The sequence below is a fragment of the Oryctolagus cuniculus genome, chromosome 4 (assembly GCF_964237555.1).
Source record: "Oryctolagus cuniculus chromosome 4, mOryCun1.1, whole genome shotgun sequence".
NCBI lineage: Eukaryota > Metazoa > Chordata > Mammalia > Lagomorpha > Leporidae > Oryctolagus > Oryctolagus cuniculus.
Genome location: NC_091435.1, coordinates 115,610,694 through 115,627,104, shown reverse-complemented (window position 1 = coordinate 115,627,104; position 16,411 = coordinate 115,610,694). Strand labels below are relative to the sequence as shown.

The window sequence follows — 16,411 nt, the reverse complement described above, 5'->3', positions numbered from 1 at the left end:
GCGTGGGAGACCCAGAAGAAGCTCCTGGCTCCTGGCTTCGGATCGGCGCCACTCCGGCCATTGCGGCCAACTGGGGAGTGAACCAGTAGATGGAAGACACCCCCCACCGCGCGCGCGCGCGTGCCTCTCCTCTCTCTGTAACTCTGACTTTCAAATAAATAAATAAATATTTAAAAAAAAAAAAAAAAAGAAGCAAAGTTGCTTCCTATCTTTCTCGATGCCATGTGAGGATATTTAACTAGGAAGAAGTGCTAACCATTCATCAGATATGCAGGTGCCTTGATGTTGGTTTTCTCAGCCTAATGAACTCTGAGAAATAAATGTTTCTTTTTTAAGCTGGTAATCTTCAGCAATATATAAAAGTGTTTTAAACCAAATAGAACAAATTCCTTTAGAAAAATTAAAAATGCATCTTTTATATGGTTAAATACATTTATTTTCTGTTTTCTCATTATGTGTACATACCAAGAAATAATTCAATCTTGTGACAACAGCTGTTACATAACTTAAATCTACTAAGTTTTAAGGAAAATGTTGTATATAATTTACAGTTACATACAATTTCACTTAATTTAAGAATCAGCTGTTTTAATTTTATCCTAGTCACACATATACATATTCAATAACTAGTTCACACTTTTAGCAGATACCTAATGGACAAATATAATTATTTAAATCCTACTAAGCATATTTAAATAGAGAATAATTGGCAACTTAGTAAACTAAAATTAGCATAACTATTGATGCATACTGTTCAAAAAACATTTAGATAAATGTTACAAATTATATTTTATAGACTATAAGAAGCCTGGACAAATTATAAGTGCTATGAAACTTAAATCTAGGTATTAATTTCCTTTTGACAGCTGAACTTCATAGCGATCTTCAGGACCAGGAGATTTCTATTGGGTCATCTAGAGTAACTTCATGTGCCGTCAGATCAATATTTAATATCTACAAAAAAGGAAAATGATAATTAATTATTTAATCAAAACCACACTTCCCTGTTGTTGTTATAACTAATAATATTTCCATTAAAAAAATAAAAATAAAAAAGTAAATAAGATATGCTTCATTTTTCTTTCTATTGTGATGAAATTTGTATTCTGGAGAGTTTGCAACTGTTCCAGCAACATGCTCACCCTAAACTATCCATTTTAGAGATGATGGAAATGAAATCCAGGGAGGTACAGTAGCTACCAACAGACAGTGAACCAATTATTTTTATTTCATTTCTTTTTCCATATAACTCCTAAATATGGAATTATATATAACTATACTACATAAATCTCTGTTTTCTTATCTAATATTTGAATTCAGTCATTTGTACTCAAAGTTTAGATTTAGAACTGTATTTTCTCGTTCCTCATTCAAAACAGCTTTGGCGAAATCCCTTCCAGGATTTTTATTTTGTATGTGCTATGTTCTTTCCCTGTAGATAATCTCAGACTTTATAGTGGTTAAGCATGGAGATAATCAATTAAGCATCCTTAGTCAAAAATCTGTCATAATTTTATGATATGATGATTTCATGAGATGTCACTTTTGATAATCCCAATCATCTATATGATTTTCTGTGTTTTAGCACAGAACATTTGGATTCCATCGTCAAACATGCAAAACAAGGAGGAAGAGAGTTAACCTTTTTTGGTTGTTTTTGCCTGGCACACATCAGCGAGTCTCCTGAATGCTTTATAAAATTAATTGTTCACTAATGCCCAGAAATTTTGAATTAACTTACCACATTTACAGTGGTGAGTTTAAAAGGTAGAAGTTAAATGATTGTCTTAATTACTATTAGCAAGGTTTAAACTTGATCTATTCAACATCAAAACTTAAGCTAGCTCTTTTATCAACTGTTTGAAGCAGGACACAGCACTGCGGTATGACAGGTTAAGCTGCCATCTGCAATGCCAGCATCCCAAGTGGGTGCTGGTTCAAGTTCCAGTGATCCATTTTCCATCAAGCTCCCTGCTAATGACCTGGAAAGCAGGAGATGGCCCACATAGTTAGGCTCCTGTCACACATATAGGAAACCCAGAAACAAGGCTCCTGGTTTCAGCTTGGCCCAGCATCAGCTATTGCAGCCTTCTTTCTCTATAGAATTCTGCCTTTTAAATACATAAACAAATAACTTTAAAAAAAATAAAAAGCAACAGTTAAAACACATAGCTCTTGTATATAATGCCTTGTATAAAAATCAAGTAGGCATAATCTTTGCTAGGAAAATGTCTTTAAAATTTTAGTGATAGAGCACTTAAATCATTGTATAAAGTTCCCACAACTATATGTAGAAGGGAAATCAGGATAGAAAAATAAACTGACCATTCATTCCTTTCCCTACATGTCCATTAAGGCTTGAAAACTGCAGGGGCTCATAAATATTCGTTTTATGGCACTAGAAGAAACTGCATATTCATATAGGTTGAAGTAAAATCTTTTGAAACCATTGCAGCAATGAAATTTCATCAAATGCTTTTTCTTATAATGCATTCTGTGTGTGTAGGGTGGGCGAAGTGGGCAACATGACACAGTGGACTCAGGCTGCAACTGAAGATGCCTGCGTCCTGCATGGGACTACGTGGGTTTGAGTTCTGGCTATCCCTCTTCTGATCTAGCTGCCTGTAACGTGCCTGCTAAGGCAGTGGAAGTACTTAGGCTCTTGCCACCCAAGGGGGGAGACCCAGATGGTGTTCTGGGCTATTGGCTCTGGACTGGCTTAGCTCCTCCTGTTGGGGTACATTTGGGGAGTGAATCAGAAGATGGAAGATTTCTCCTTCTGTGTCTCTCCCATGTCACTTTGCCTTTCAAATGAATTAATCTTATTTTTGTGTGTGTGTGTGTGTGAATATGTTTAAAATCCCTGGAATAAACTTTGGAAAAAAATTATTTTATGTTACACATTTCATCAAAATGAATATGAAATAAAGTGACATTTTAAAATATTTTATTTGACTTGTTCAGCTATATTTACTATTAAGTATTGTTTTATTTTTCATCACTCTAATAGTAAATGAAGAATAAGGAATATATAAAAGAAACTCTCATTTTATTGTTCTGATTCAACACTGAGTAACATAACAAAATTGATTTCTAATTTTAAATAATTTCTAATTAATTATGATTGTTCTTTATTCTTGAAGAATTAATTTCCATTTTCAGAGACTCAGTTTCTTTATCTGTTATATAAGATCACTAGATTTAAACAGTAATCCCTTTACTTTGAAATTGCTTAATGTTTAAATGTAGATATTTTACTTTTAAAAATATTTTTGACAGTTAGCGAATATGGATAACAATGAGGTGATTTAGAGGTCTCATGTCATTTAATCTTACTTTGATGATATAAAGACAATTATAAAATAGATATCATTAGATTGATTTGTATGACAAGTTGTTAAGGATAATATCATAGAGATAAATATAGAGGTTTAATGAAAATGAATTTATGTGTATGATCATAATTCATAGTTATTTCTATTTAGGGCTGAGAAATATCAGTCTATGGAGATGTTTTCAATAGCCTTATTAAAAGACATTATGTCACTTACCTCTTGGGCTTGGGTTTGGTTAAATATAAGTGGATAATTTATTTCATTATACATTAAATTAACTGCATTGATCAAAGTGTTTCCTATGCCCCATACATGGACATATCCAAGTCTTATTTCAGTTTTATTTATGTAACCAGTTTTCAATAGCGTGCTTGTCAAAGTTGTCTACAAAAATAAAGAGAAATGTTTAAACCCTTCATTTGCAAAAATATTTTAAATATATGTATTTCTGTTAATTCAAATATATTTAAAATAATTTAATATATATAAAATATGTAAAAGTATACTTTAACAATTTAAGCAAATTGTTCACTCATACTTGAAATATGGCATTTTATACAACAAACATGAAATAAATTTCAAATATTAATACAATTACATCTAAATACTTTTACGTACCTTATTTAAATTAAATTGTACTGATAAATACAGGTCTCTTTCATAGGTATCTGTAGAAAGAGAAAAGGCAGTATCTTTTTATGTCCAAAGAACAAGATGAAATATTAGTGTAGTTTGCTTTTCTTTCCAAAATAAACAGTGTCAAGTACTGTCAATACATATACATTCTTTTTTCTAATCTTATTTAGCTTGTTCATAAACTGTCCAAGGAACATTGAAAACATGAGTCACCACAGACTGTCCTGAAGGAAAAGATCAGTTGTGTGTGTACGTGTGTGTGTGTGTGTGTGTGTGTATCCATGTGTGACTGTGTCTGTTCTGTGTCTGTCTGTGTGGGAGATAACATTAAAATAGGGGCAGGTCTGAATTCACATTATCACATATCTCTGGGCAAGTGGGGAGAAATTCAGTTGTTAGAGGTTCTTACTGATTAATTAAAATCAAACTATCACTAATACAGAGTTTTATTCCTCTCCTTAACTCTTTTTTTTAAGATTTTATTTATTTATTTGAGAGGTAGAGTTGTAGGCGGTGAGAGGGAGAGACAGAGAGAAAGGTGTCCCTTCCATTGGTTCACCCCCCAATGGCTGCAAAGGCCAGAGCTGCATGGATCTGAAGCCAGGAGCCAGTTGCTTTTTCCTGGTCTCCCATGTGAGTGCATGGGCCCAAGCATTTGGGCCATCTTCTACTGCTTTCTCAGGCCATAACAGAGAGCTGGATTGGAAGAGGGGCAGCCGGAACTAGAAGCAGCATCATATGGGATGCCAGCGCCATAGGCAGAAGATTAACCTACTGCGCCACAGCACCACCACTCCTTAACTCTTTAAAGTATAATCTTGTTGTATTCAAAGTCAATTTTAATAAAACATGTTAGCAAAAACTAAGCACTTTTTATTTACCAAATTCTAAGGATGTCATGACTACTTTAATAATATTATTATTCCCATTATGGAGGAGTCAAATGACTCCCAAAGCAATCAAAGAAATTGCCAAAAAGAAAATAACAACTGCCAATGATTGGAATCAAGCTCAAGTTTCCTTGATTTCTATAACTGCATTTATATTTAAAAGAACCAATAAGTGTGTATAAATAGAATGGGAAAAGTGGAGTAAAATGAATGCCTGAAACAAGTAATTGGGGTAACACTGAAAATGCAGCGTATTTTAATGCCCCCTTCACATATATATGATTGTACCATACTAATTAATCTACTGAAAATAATTTGTAATTGATTTCCCTGATACTAAAGTTGATATTTTGCCCCAAAACTCATTCCATGAATATATTAATCCATGTGTGGTTAATTTAACATACATTACAGGGCTTATTGGCATTAACATGCCTTACCTATTATAGTTTCAATTTTTAAATACACAATTTTAGCATAAATTTATTAAGAACAGATTTCTAAGTTTAGAATTATAGGATAAAAAGAAAAATGGGAGTTACCAAAAATCATAATCAGTTTTGTTTTTACTTTTAATGAATAAGAGGAACACACCAGATATAATCTTAGTCAAGGACACACACATTTCTACTTTATTAGAATAAATAAGACAAATTAACATTTTACTAGGCTACAATTTGCAAACTGGAATGCTCAAAATTTACTTAATGAATATGTTAAGACAACTTCATTTTGAGCTATAGTTGGATTTTCTTTGAAATAAATTGTCAGCAAATTATTATTATGCTACAACATTTGAATGTATTTGTTTAAAAGGAAGAATCAATTCATATATGTGCCTTCAACTAGATTAGCATGCTTTCTCTGAGAGAAATCTCAGAATCTCTTAAGAGATTCTAATAAATTAAACAACCAATCAATTGTACATGATTGTTGCTGTTTCCTCAAGATTTCAGAGAATTATTTGAAATCATCACACTTATATAAAATATACTAAGATGTTGATATATAACAAAATAAACAGAGATAATTGTCTAGAAAATTCTGTATGCTTGCATTAAGAGGTAATTAAGGAATATCTTAATTTTCCTGTCACTTTGCAGTGATTTAAAGAAATAAATCTGCTGTGATTTTTTAATAGAATAAGGGCAGGTGTCAAGTTCTTTCACAGGTATCTTGGTTTAATAGGAAGAGTTGTAGCAAGTATTTTAAGGAAAGCTGTGTTTCCCCAGTTGTTAGAATGAACTAATCCAATTTGGTGAATAGTAAGAGTCAAAGATCAAAAACAAGGATGCGAATTATGCATATCTCAAGTTTATAGCTCTGAAAACTCATCTCCAACAAATTTAATGTGAATGATGAATATTGGGCCCAGGTGAGACAGAAAGGCTACATCCAAAGTCTGTAGAACCTCACTTAATGTGTAAATGAAGGTCTGCGCTCTAAAGACAAGCATTCTAAGAACAGAAGTTGATTCTTTCTTTATGAATCAGAAAATATGAAGAAGATTGTACTTTTTCCAAGGAACTTGCTCAATAGTATGTGATTCTTATGTCAAATTTCTGATATATTGATATATACTCTATATTAATATATGCTTTTTACTGATTTGATATTTAATTGACACATATAAATTGTACAAATTTAAGACAGCATCACATGTTTTGATACATGTACAGATCCTGTAATATTCCAGTCAGAGTAAACTTATGTATCTTCTCAAATATTTATCATTTTATCATTGTGTAAGCATTCAATATGACCTCTTTCAATTTGTCTGCAATGCACAGCATATTATTGCTAATTGCAGTTAGTGTACTGTGCAATAGAATACATGAACCACTTTCTTATGTCTAACAATATCTTAGTACCTTTGATAATTTTTGTCCATTCCTCCCTAACTTTCCCCCAGCCTCCAGTAGCCACTATTCTGCTCTCAACTTCTATGAGAAGTTTTTTTACACTCCATATATTAGTGAGATCAGTTACTAATAGATTCTTATTTTTTATGGTTGCAGGATATTTATCTGAAAAAATGAGATATATACATGTCTGTGGCATTAATGAAAATTCTGTTATCTATGGATATATAATTTATTTAAATTGCAGTGACCCACTCTTAAGAACTTCAGCTGTGCACAGATGTTAGTCTTAATGACTAAGATTTTTGTCATGAAAATGTTCAAAATCCTGGTTCAAAGTCCTAGTAGACATGGCATTGGTAATAGTAGTCAGTAATCTTTACTCACTACGAGTGTTGGCATGAACATAAGAATCTCCCAGGGTATTTTGCTCAAAGGTAGTTTCCCGGGTTTCTTCTCCAACTAATGAAATCTGGATGCCACCCACCCCATGAGTCTGTATTATTAACAAACTATCCCAGATACTTCTAATGCCAGTGGACAAATGAGCATACACAGCTAGGGCTAGGGCTTTAGCAGTTCCGACAGGTCTTTAGAAATAGTCATGGATGGAGTAAACATAGATTCAAGGGTACATTCTCATGTAAAAATAATCCTTAATATTAACACCAAAATAAACATATAAGCAAAATCAATAGCCACAAAATATGGAGAAATACTCTCTTGAGTTTGGTTTCTGAGCAACCTCCTTGTGTTAAAGGCATCCCTTGTGCATGGATACGTGCACATGGAAAGTGGGGATCCTGGGCCGACACTGTGGATCACTAGACTAATCCTCCGCCTGCAGTGCCGGCACCCTGGGTTCTAGTCCCGGCTGGGGCGCCAGGTTTTGTCCCGGTTGCTCCCCTTCCAGTCCAGCTCTCTGCAGTGGCCCGGGAAGGCAGTGGAGGATGGCCCAAGTGCTTGGGCCCTGCATCCGCATGGAGACCTGGAGGAAGCACCTGGCTCCTGGCTTCAGATCTGCGCAGCGTGCTGGCTGCCAGCGGTAGCAGCCATTTCGGGGGTGAACCAATGGAAGGAAGACCTCTCTCTCTGTCTCTCTCTCTCTCTCTCTCTCACTGTCTAACTCTGCCTGTCAAAAAAAAAAAAAAAAAAAAAGGAAAGAAAGTGGGGATCCGTCTGAGTGGAACTTACACACACCAAATATCAGTGATATGAAAAGCACAATGCTAACGTCTGGAAGGAAAACACCAATAAATATATTATCCATGCCTGCATAAATTTCTTAATCATTTATATATCTACCATAGAGTTTAGTTATATTTAGGATGATGAGGGAGTCTTTAAAGGCTTGTGGCATTGCTTATTAATTTAAATTGATCCTGAGGCCAGAGTGCTATTTAGGACATCTGCCATTCTATGAGTCTGCTGAGATTCTCACTTCCCATGTTGGATCACTCTCCCCTTTATTTACTCCATCAGTTAGCGTTAGCAGGTACTAGACTTGTCTATGTGCTCCCTTTGACTCCCAGTCCCTTCACCATGACCAACTGTGAACTGAAACTGATCACCTGGAACAGTGAGATGGCATTGGTACATGCCACCTCGATGGGATTGACTTGGAATCCCCTGGTATGCTTCCAACTCCACCACTTGGGGCAAGTCAGCCTGAGCATGTCCCAAATTATACATCTCTTCCCTCTCCCATTCCCACCACCATGTTCAACAGGGATCACATTTCAGTTAAAGCCCATGAGAGTATTTCAGGCATGGAAAGCCAAGACACTCTGGCAAAAGATCTCTGCGAGTGAGATCCCAGTGGAAAGAACAGGCCATCAAAGAAGGAGGTACCTTTCTCTGAAGGGAGGAGAGAACCTCCACTTTGACTATGAGCTTGTCTAAACAAGATAAGAATCGGAGAACTCAGAGGGCTTCCATAGCCTTGGAAACTCATGACTGGAGCATAGGGAGATTACTGATGCCATAGACAGGAGTGTCAATTGGTAAAGTCAACAACAGGAGTCACTGTGCACTTACTCCTCATGTAGGATCTCTATCCTTAATGTGCAGTACATTGAGATTTAATGCTATAACGAGTACTCAAACAATATATTTCACTTTTTGTTTCTATGGGGGTGCAAACTGTTGAAATCCTTACTTAATGCATACTAAACTGATCCTCTGTAAAAAAAAAAAAAAAAAAAAAGAAATTATCAATTCCCAACTTGACTCTCACTGGGATTAAACATGACAATAGGTCTGCTCTGATTTCATCATCATTTTAAAAAATCATCTATTATTTTTCACTTTATGTTTCTGTGTGGGAGCAAACTGTTGAAATCCATACTTAATGTATACTAAGCTGATCTTCTGTATATTAAGATAATCGAAAATGAATCTTGATGTGAATGGAAGGGGAGAGGGGGTGGGAAAGGGGAGGGTTGTGGGTGGGAGGGACGGTATGGGGGGAAAGCCATTGTAATCCATAAGTCGTACTTTGGAAATTTATATGCATTAAATAAAAGTTAAAAAAAATTTAAATTGATCCAACTAATTATTAGATGTTTTTGGCTTTAAATGTTATTAATAGCTTTGTAGTAAGCTTCAAAAGTACAAGAATAGGATGTGAAAGAATATGTGCGGCATCAATTACATTTATCTATCAAAGAGAATACTCACCTATAGTGTCCCCATCATCCCAGAAGAGAGATCCTTGTGCCATGTGATTATCATCTGCAGCAACAATGAGCTTCATGTACTTCTGTCGACTTTAAAAAAGAAATATATAATTTTACTTATGTTTGTATGACAGCATATGTATAGCTAGGTATTGTCATCTATGCAAGTAACCCAAGGAACATAAATAAACATAATTACAAAAAATGCAAACCGATTTAGATAAAGAAAATCAAGAGTTCTACTTTTAAATACATTAATAAGAATGATATGACTATAGTTTATTTCTTATTGCATAGAATATATCTTATATGTCCTTTGATCTCAAGAAATTATCCATTGTAACAAATAAAAAGTTGTCTCAGGACTGGTGCTGTGGTACAGCAAGTTGGACTGTCTTCATGCAAAAAAGGGAAACTACTGGCCAGGTGGTTACTTAAGAATGGTGATAAATAAGACATCTAGGTTACTCTTTATCTTACTATGGGACAAGTCCTCTAAGAAACAGGTCAGCTTCCTCTGTGAACAGCAGGAGACTTACTAACTTAAAAGAATGGTGATACTATCAATAGATAGCTATATTTTCATGGACTATAATGAGCAAAGAAATATAACTCAGGACAGGTAAATGGAAGCAGAGAAAAGGAAACAGAAAAGAGGTGGAAAGGAGCAATACTGAATGTTTATAAAGAGATTCAAAAAAGGAACTATCCAGTGCTAAAAAGAAATGAGAAACTGAGCCATGAAAACACATGCAGGAAATTTTTAATTTTATTACTAAATGAAAAAAAAAAAAAAAAAAAAAGAAAGCAAAAGGCTCCAAACTGTACAGTTCCAACGATGTGACATTCTGGAAAGGCAAAATTATAGAGATAGTAATAAGATCAGTAGATACAATGGATTAAAGCACAATAAATAAATGGAATACAGAAGAAGTGTAGGGCAGTGAAACTGTACATATGTGATGGTACACTTGCCCAAACCCACAGAATAGGTAACACTGAGAGTAAACCCCAATATGAACTGCAGACCTTGCCTAACAGTATCAATGTAGGCTGATCGCTTGTAACAAATGTACTGTGCTTCTGGGGTATGGTAATACTGGAGGAAACTGAATGTGCCAGATGGGATAGGGGTTTTATGGACTTTCTTCTCACATTTGCAGTGAATCTAAAAGTGCTCTAAAAAATAAAGTATTGAAGAAGAGGTTCAGGGGCTAGCAGTGGGGTAAGCTGTCTGTTTCATTTCCCATAGAGCTCCCTGATGATGCTCCTGGGTAAGCAGTGGATGATGGCCCAAGTATTTGGACCCTGCCGCCATTCCTGGCTTTGGCTTGGCCCAACCTTGGCTGTTGTGGCCATTTGGAAAGTAAACTAAATAGATGAAAGATCTCCCTCTCTCTGTTTCTCCTCACCTCTCTCTCTAACTCTGCCTTTTAAATAAATAAATAAATCTTAAGAAAGAAAAAGAGGCTCATAAAATACTATATTTTCATGAAGTATATCATGGCTTTTTTCACATATCACAGGCAGAAAAAAGATGAGCTAATGGAGGAAGTCATTCAAGGTACAAGTTACTCATTTGTCATTGCTTCTGCATGTTATCCACCCACATAAAGGTTTAAGGATAGAGACTTATCTAACTGTCTTGTCTGGACAGCAGACCTTTTAGAAAATCTTTAGGGTCGCTAGGGGCTTGTCCTAAGAAGGCAGTCCTTATAAGAGAGTTGATTATGCAAGCCAAGTTTGGTCCAGCAGTTTTCTGGCTCTGGTTAACCAAATGGGCTCCACCACTGCCATTCTCCATCAAACACCAGACTCATGGGGCTGTAAGATCTTGAACTGTGACTCTCCAAAACTCTAAGCTGATACAAACCTTATTTCCTCCTTAGTAATTCCTGTTATCTTAGTTAAAGTCATTAAATGTTGACTAATAAACCACACATTATACAAAGCTTCCCTAAACTTGGGGTTCCTTGGCTGTGACAAAACCTGCTACCTGTGCAGCATCTACTTGGGCTACTCCATCTCATTGCCATGGGATTTTGGGACCAAAGAATGTTGAAATTCACAGAAAGTTTCTGCTTTGTGCTATGCCACAGGCTAACTTAATAGCTTAAAAGCGGGTCAACTCTCAGACCATTCCTAATTCCTGACATTTCCAGTTTAGTGCATCACAGATTTTAATATCATCTTGATAATGGTTCAATATGATCTCAACAACATTTCACTTACCTTAAAAATGTGGTTCGAGCAGGTTCCTGACATGGTAGGATGTGACCACCACGAACATGTAGATTTATTGCATCATAAGGAGTGTTAAAATCTTGAAATTGTCCTCTGATTCCAATATCTTCTCCCTGAAAATGAGAAATGGAAACAAAATCAAGAGGGCCAGAAATGGAGTCATAAGTAACATTGGTACTTGAGGTGGCACATTTATAAGATCAAATGACATACTTTGTGATTTATGAAATATTAAATACACAAACATAGTCAGGAAAACATGCTGTTTAAAGCATACCCTTAAGTCATGCTAGTTCAATCTAGGTCTGTATGCTATCTCTGAAAGTGATTTATAGCTATTTGTTTCTGTGGAACTCATAGGCAGAATGTGTATGAATTTTTGAAAGGTCACAAAAGCTGTTCTAGAGTTGTCATGCACATTATTCTCAGAGGGAGTGCTTTAGTTTTAATGATCATTTTGCATATCCAGTAAAGGGGAATGACCTTTCTGTATACAATGTGCACTTTCATTTTATTTCTTAAAGTGAATCAATGACCTGATAACATACTATAGCAGAATAAATTAACTCTCAATATGTGTTAATTTGATTCAGCTCTAATTAGCAAGACATATTTTATTGTTTTCAAATAGAAAGTAGACCAAATATAGCATTGGTTACTATCAATAGGCATCCAAACTGTTACCTCTTTCTGTTCAGTCAGTCCCCAGAATTCCCTAAATACTTACCGTATGATAGTCAAACCACCGAGCATTAGGGACATAGCCACGTACAACAGTAGTATACTGGAAATTAAAGATACAATAATTAAAAACATACATACAAACAAACAATTTTGTGAGCAAAATAATAGTAGGACTTACAGGTTCCAACACAGGGGTAACCATAAATGCTGGACCCCACAGAAACTGTAGAAATATGTCCCAAGTTGTTCTGTCATCAAAGAACCTTGAAAAAATTAGAAAAAATAAATCAAATAATATTATCTCATCTGGATACCATAAAACACTATTCAACTTAAATTTGATACTATGGGTTTTTGGATTAAAATGAAAACCAAATTATAGGGGTTAGTTGTGGCTCTGTAGGTCAAGCCATCACTTGCAATGCTGGCATCCCATATTAGAGTGTGGGTTCAAGTCTTAGCTCCTCCATTTCTTATCCAAATTCCTGCTGATGTGCTTAGGAAGCCAGCAGATAATAGCTTAAATCCTTGGGCCCCTGACACCCACATAGGTGATCCAGGTGAAGATTCTGTCTCTCTTTCTCTCTCTATTTCTCTCCACCCCCCCACTCTAGTCACTCTACCTTTTGAAGAAATAAATAAATTTGAAGCAAATGAAAAACAGAGGCCAATGTTGTACACAGTGGGTTAAGCCACCACCTAAGATGCTGGCATCCAGTATGGTTCTGGCTCGAGTCCTGACTGGTCCATTTTTGATCCACCTCCCTGACAATGCAGATGAGAAGGCAGTGGAAGATGGCCCAAGTACTTGGACCTTTGCCACCCATGTGGGCAATCCAGATGGAGCCCCAGACTCCTCTATTTTTTTTTTCAACCTGGCCCAATCCTGACCACTGGAGTCATCTAGGGAATGAACCCGCAGATGGAAACTTGCTCTTTCTCTCTTCTCTCTCTGTTATTCTTTCTTCCTTCCCCCACCCCAGTAACACTGCATTTCACATAAATAAATGGATATTTAAAAATGAAAACCAAACCATGAGAATAATCTCATCATTTGGATTTTAATGCACAGTGTAATAATTTATGAGTAAAGCTACATATAACTGAATAAATATTCCTGAAAAAATGCAAAAGATTATGATAGAACACAGGGTAACTGAAAGAAATAGCCTTGGAAGAGGCAATATAGAAGTGCAAATGTTAACTTCACCTAGTATATGAACAAAAACTAGGAAACTCAAACTGTGAACATTCTCAAAAAGAATTATGAAACTTGTAAGAATTCAATTTGTTAACTTTAGAGTTTGCCTATCCTCCTCAGGTTAGAGCTCTCTCATAGTGGTTTTCATGGCCTTAAAGTTGCTTCCATATGTTATCAGGTGTTCAAATATTATATATAAATGGCTAGAAAACATAAAATCTCTTGTATCATTTGAGAAAAGTCACAATGAAATGTTCACATTTCTTCTTCAATTGAAATAAAAGTTCAAAGTTTATTTTTAAATGATTTTATTTAAAATTTTATTGTATTAAAATCTGACACTAATGCTGAACTGGACTGCTCAGCTTACTACTTTATCAACAACCCAAAAAGCAAAGTTCCAGCCATTTTCAATAGGGCAAGAATCTGCATAGTTAATAATAATCCTTCCAATTGAAGACTCAGTCCAGAGTCAATGCCATAGCTCTCCTGGGACATTTAAAGGAATTTAAGAAAAGGAGGAAAGTCTATAAGCGAAAGAGAAAGGAGATCAATCAAATGCTATCAGAAATAAAGAAAGGATTACACTAGATAAATTAATAATTTGAAGCTGTCATCAACTTGTTAACTTTCCATGTGTAGTGGCTGGGGCTGGGCCAGGGTCAGAGCCAGGAACTAGGAACATAATCCCATCTTCTCACATTGGTGGGAAGTACCCGACTACTTGAGCTATTACTAGTTTTTTACCAGGGTTTGCATTAGCAGGAAGCTGGAGTTAGGAGCCAGAGCCGGAAATCCAACCCAGACAGTTTGATGTAGGATTTAACTGCTAATATGAACTTCTGCTCCCTCATTTTAAGTTGTAAGGGATAAATCTAAAACAAATTTCCAAGAATAATGCTGAAACTGGTCTAGGGAACCTATTTCCATACCTTTAGTAAGAGGTGGGAAGAACTTCTACAGTAAGGCATCAATATTTTGTAGATTTACATAACTGTAGTAAACTTCAATTAAGTAAATTGTGATGAATATCATGACTTATCCCCAGAAATGTTTAAAAATACTCCATGTAGTTATATATGTAATTTTCTGATTCATGGCTGGTATACAGTAGTCATTTTTTAAGAAATTATTAATTTAAATAATAAATTATTTCATTTATTAAAGGCATATATTATTCTATTAGTAGGTTTATTTTTGTAACCAGTTTTTATTAATTCAAAATGAATGCTAAGAACAACAAAAAAATTCCCAATCTAAAATGTTCTATGTTGGACTATGAAACATTATAAGACTCAAATAAATGAAAGCTATCTCTTTGTGGTAGAAAAACAATTTGTACTCACTCATGCATAAGGGGTCGGATAACAGTGCCACCATGAGCATGAATTTCATGCAATTGTGTATAGAAATAAGGTAATAAAGTATATCTAATATTCAGAACATTCCTTGTCATTTCAACAAAAGTTTGATTCCATGAAACAGGGTCTTGTCTCTGAAACAAAGAAAAATAAAATAGTCGTAAATTCATTTTTATTTAGTCATAATATACAAACATATAGATATTTAAAGAAAAAAGTAGGAAATTATATTAATTCATTGTCATACAGTGCAAACTTTATTCAGAAAAATCTTAAGCAATGATAACCCTACCCTTTAAAACAGAGAGAAAGAAGACACAGGATTAACAATTTAATAAGAATAATGAAAATTAAGCCTATGGATTTGATTTACTGCAGATGAATATGCAAAGTAGAGTCCACATCTTAATAGATGGTGATTATATTATCAGTGTTGGCATTACTCAGTTTTGGAGGTGAGAAGTATAAGAAAGAAAAGGAAGCTGCAGTCTATAAAAGTGTATTGAAATAAGCAAACACTCAGAGCTTATCATGGTGATCTGGCACATTTTATGTGCTCAGGAAAAAAAATTCTTCAGGCACTGAAGAATTAATAATAAAGAAGGAAGAGAAGATCGAATATTGAATGAAATAGAGAACATGTTTGAGTCTGGAAAATTAAAAGTAAAACATTGCAGCACATATTAGTTAGAAAATAATAGTCACAGAAAGTGATTAGTATTTAATACATTAATTTGTTCCAGAGGCCTAAACAAGGCTATCATATAATTCCAATGAGAAATACTTTTTGTTGCTGTCAACAGGACTGAGGCTCTTTAGATCTATATTGTATTTCTGAAATTTCCAATTTTTATCAATTTCAGGAATAAGGAAGTTTTAATGATGATTGACTTAACACTGGTATATGTAGTGTAAGAATAGGCAAAACCTTGAAAGTAAAAGTGGTTCAAGAAATATTATGTGATTTAATTCTTACTAAATTCGAAGTCAAGTAAGAAGAAAGCAGCAAAAACCATATTTGTGGCTTACTGACTTCATTATTACAATTTTGATTAAACATTTTGATGCATGATATAACTTGTAAGCCATACATTCATAAATGTAATAATATTAACATATTTAAACTGATAGGTAAATTTATGATCTATAGATTTTTATTTAAAAAATCTCTAATTCTCTTACTTTTTCTATTTTAAGATTTTACTTATTTATTTAAAGTTAGAGTTATGAAGAGAGAGAGAGAGAGAGAGAGAGAGAGAGAGAGAGATCTTCCATAAGCTGATCCACTACTCAGATGGCTGCAATGGCCAGGGTTGGGACAGGCCAAAGGAAGGAGCTAGGAGCTAGGAGCTTCTTCCTCTTCTCCCATGTGGATGGCATGGGCCATCCTCTGCTGCTTCTCTAGGCCATCTGCAGTGAGCTGAGTCAGGAATGGAGCAGTCAGGACATTTAACCTGCAATGCAACAATGTTGGGCCCTATCCTTCTTTTTATTTTTCTCAGAAACTCCAACCACATTAG

General features: G+C 35.0%; 1 protein-coding gene across 1 annotated transcript in view; it reads right to left on the bottom strand.

The window, feature by feature from the left end:
* Positions 1-413: 413 nt before the first annotated feature.
* SI (sucrase-isomaltase) overlaps positions 414-16,411 on the bottom strand; it is a 93,751-nt gene continuing 77,753 nt past the window's right edge. Inside the window, 10 exon segments of the mRNA NM_001082266.1 lie at positions 414-954; positions 3,552-3,719; positions 3,954-4,003; positions 9,403-9,491; positions 11,634-11,705; positions 11,708-11,719; positions 11,721-11,758; positions 12,373-12,429; positions 12,508-12,592; positions 14,877-15,025. Coding sequence (NP_001075735.1) covers positions 886-954; positions 3,552-3,719; positions 3,954-4,003; positions 9,403-9,491; positions 11,634-11,705; positions 11,708-11,719; positions 11,721-11,758; positions 12,373-12,429; positions 12,508-12,592; positions 14,877-15,025 — 789 coding nt within the window. The 3' untranslated portion in view covers positions 414-885.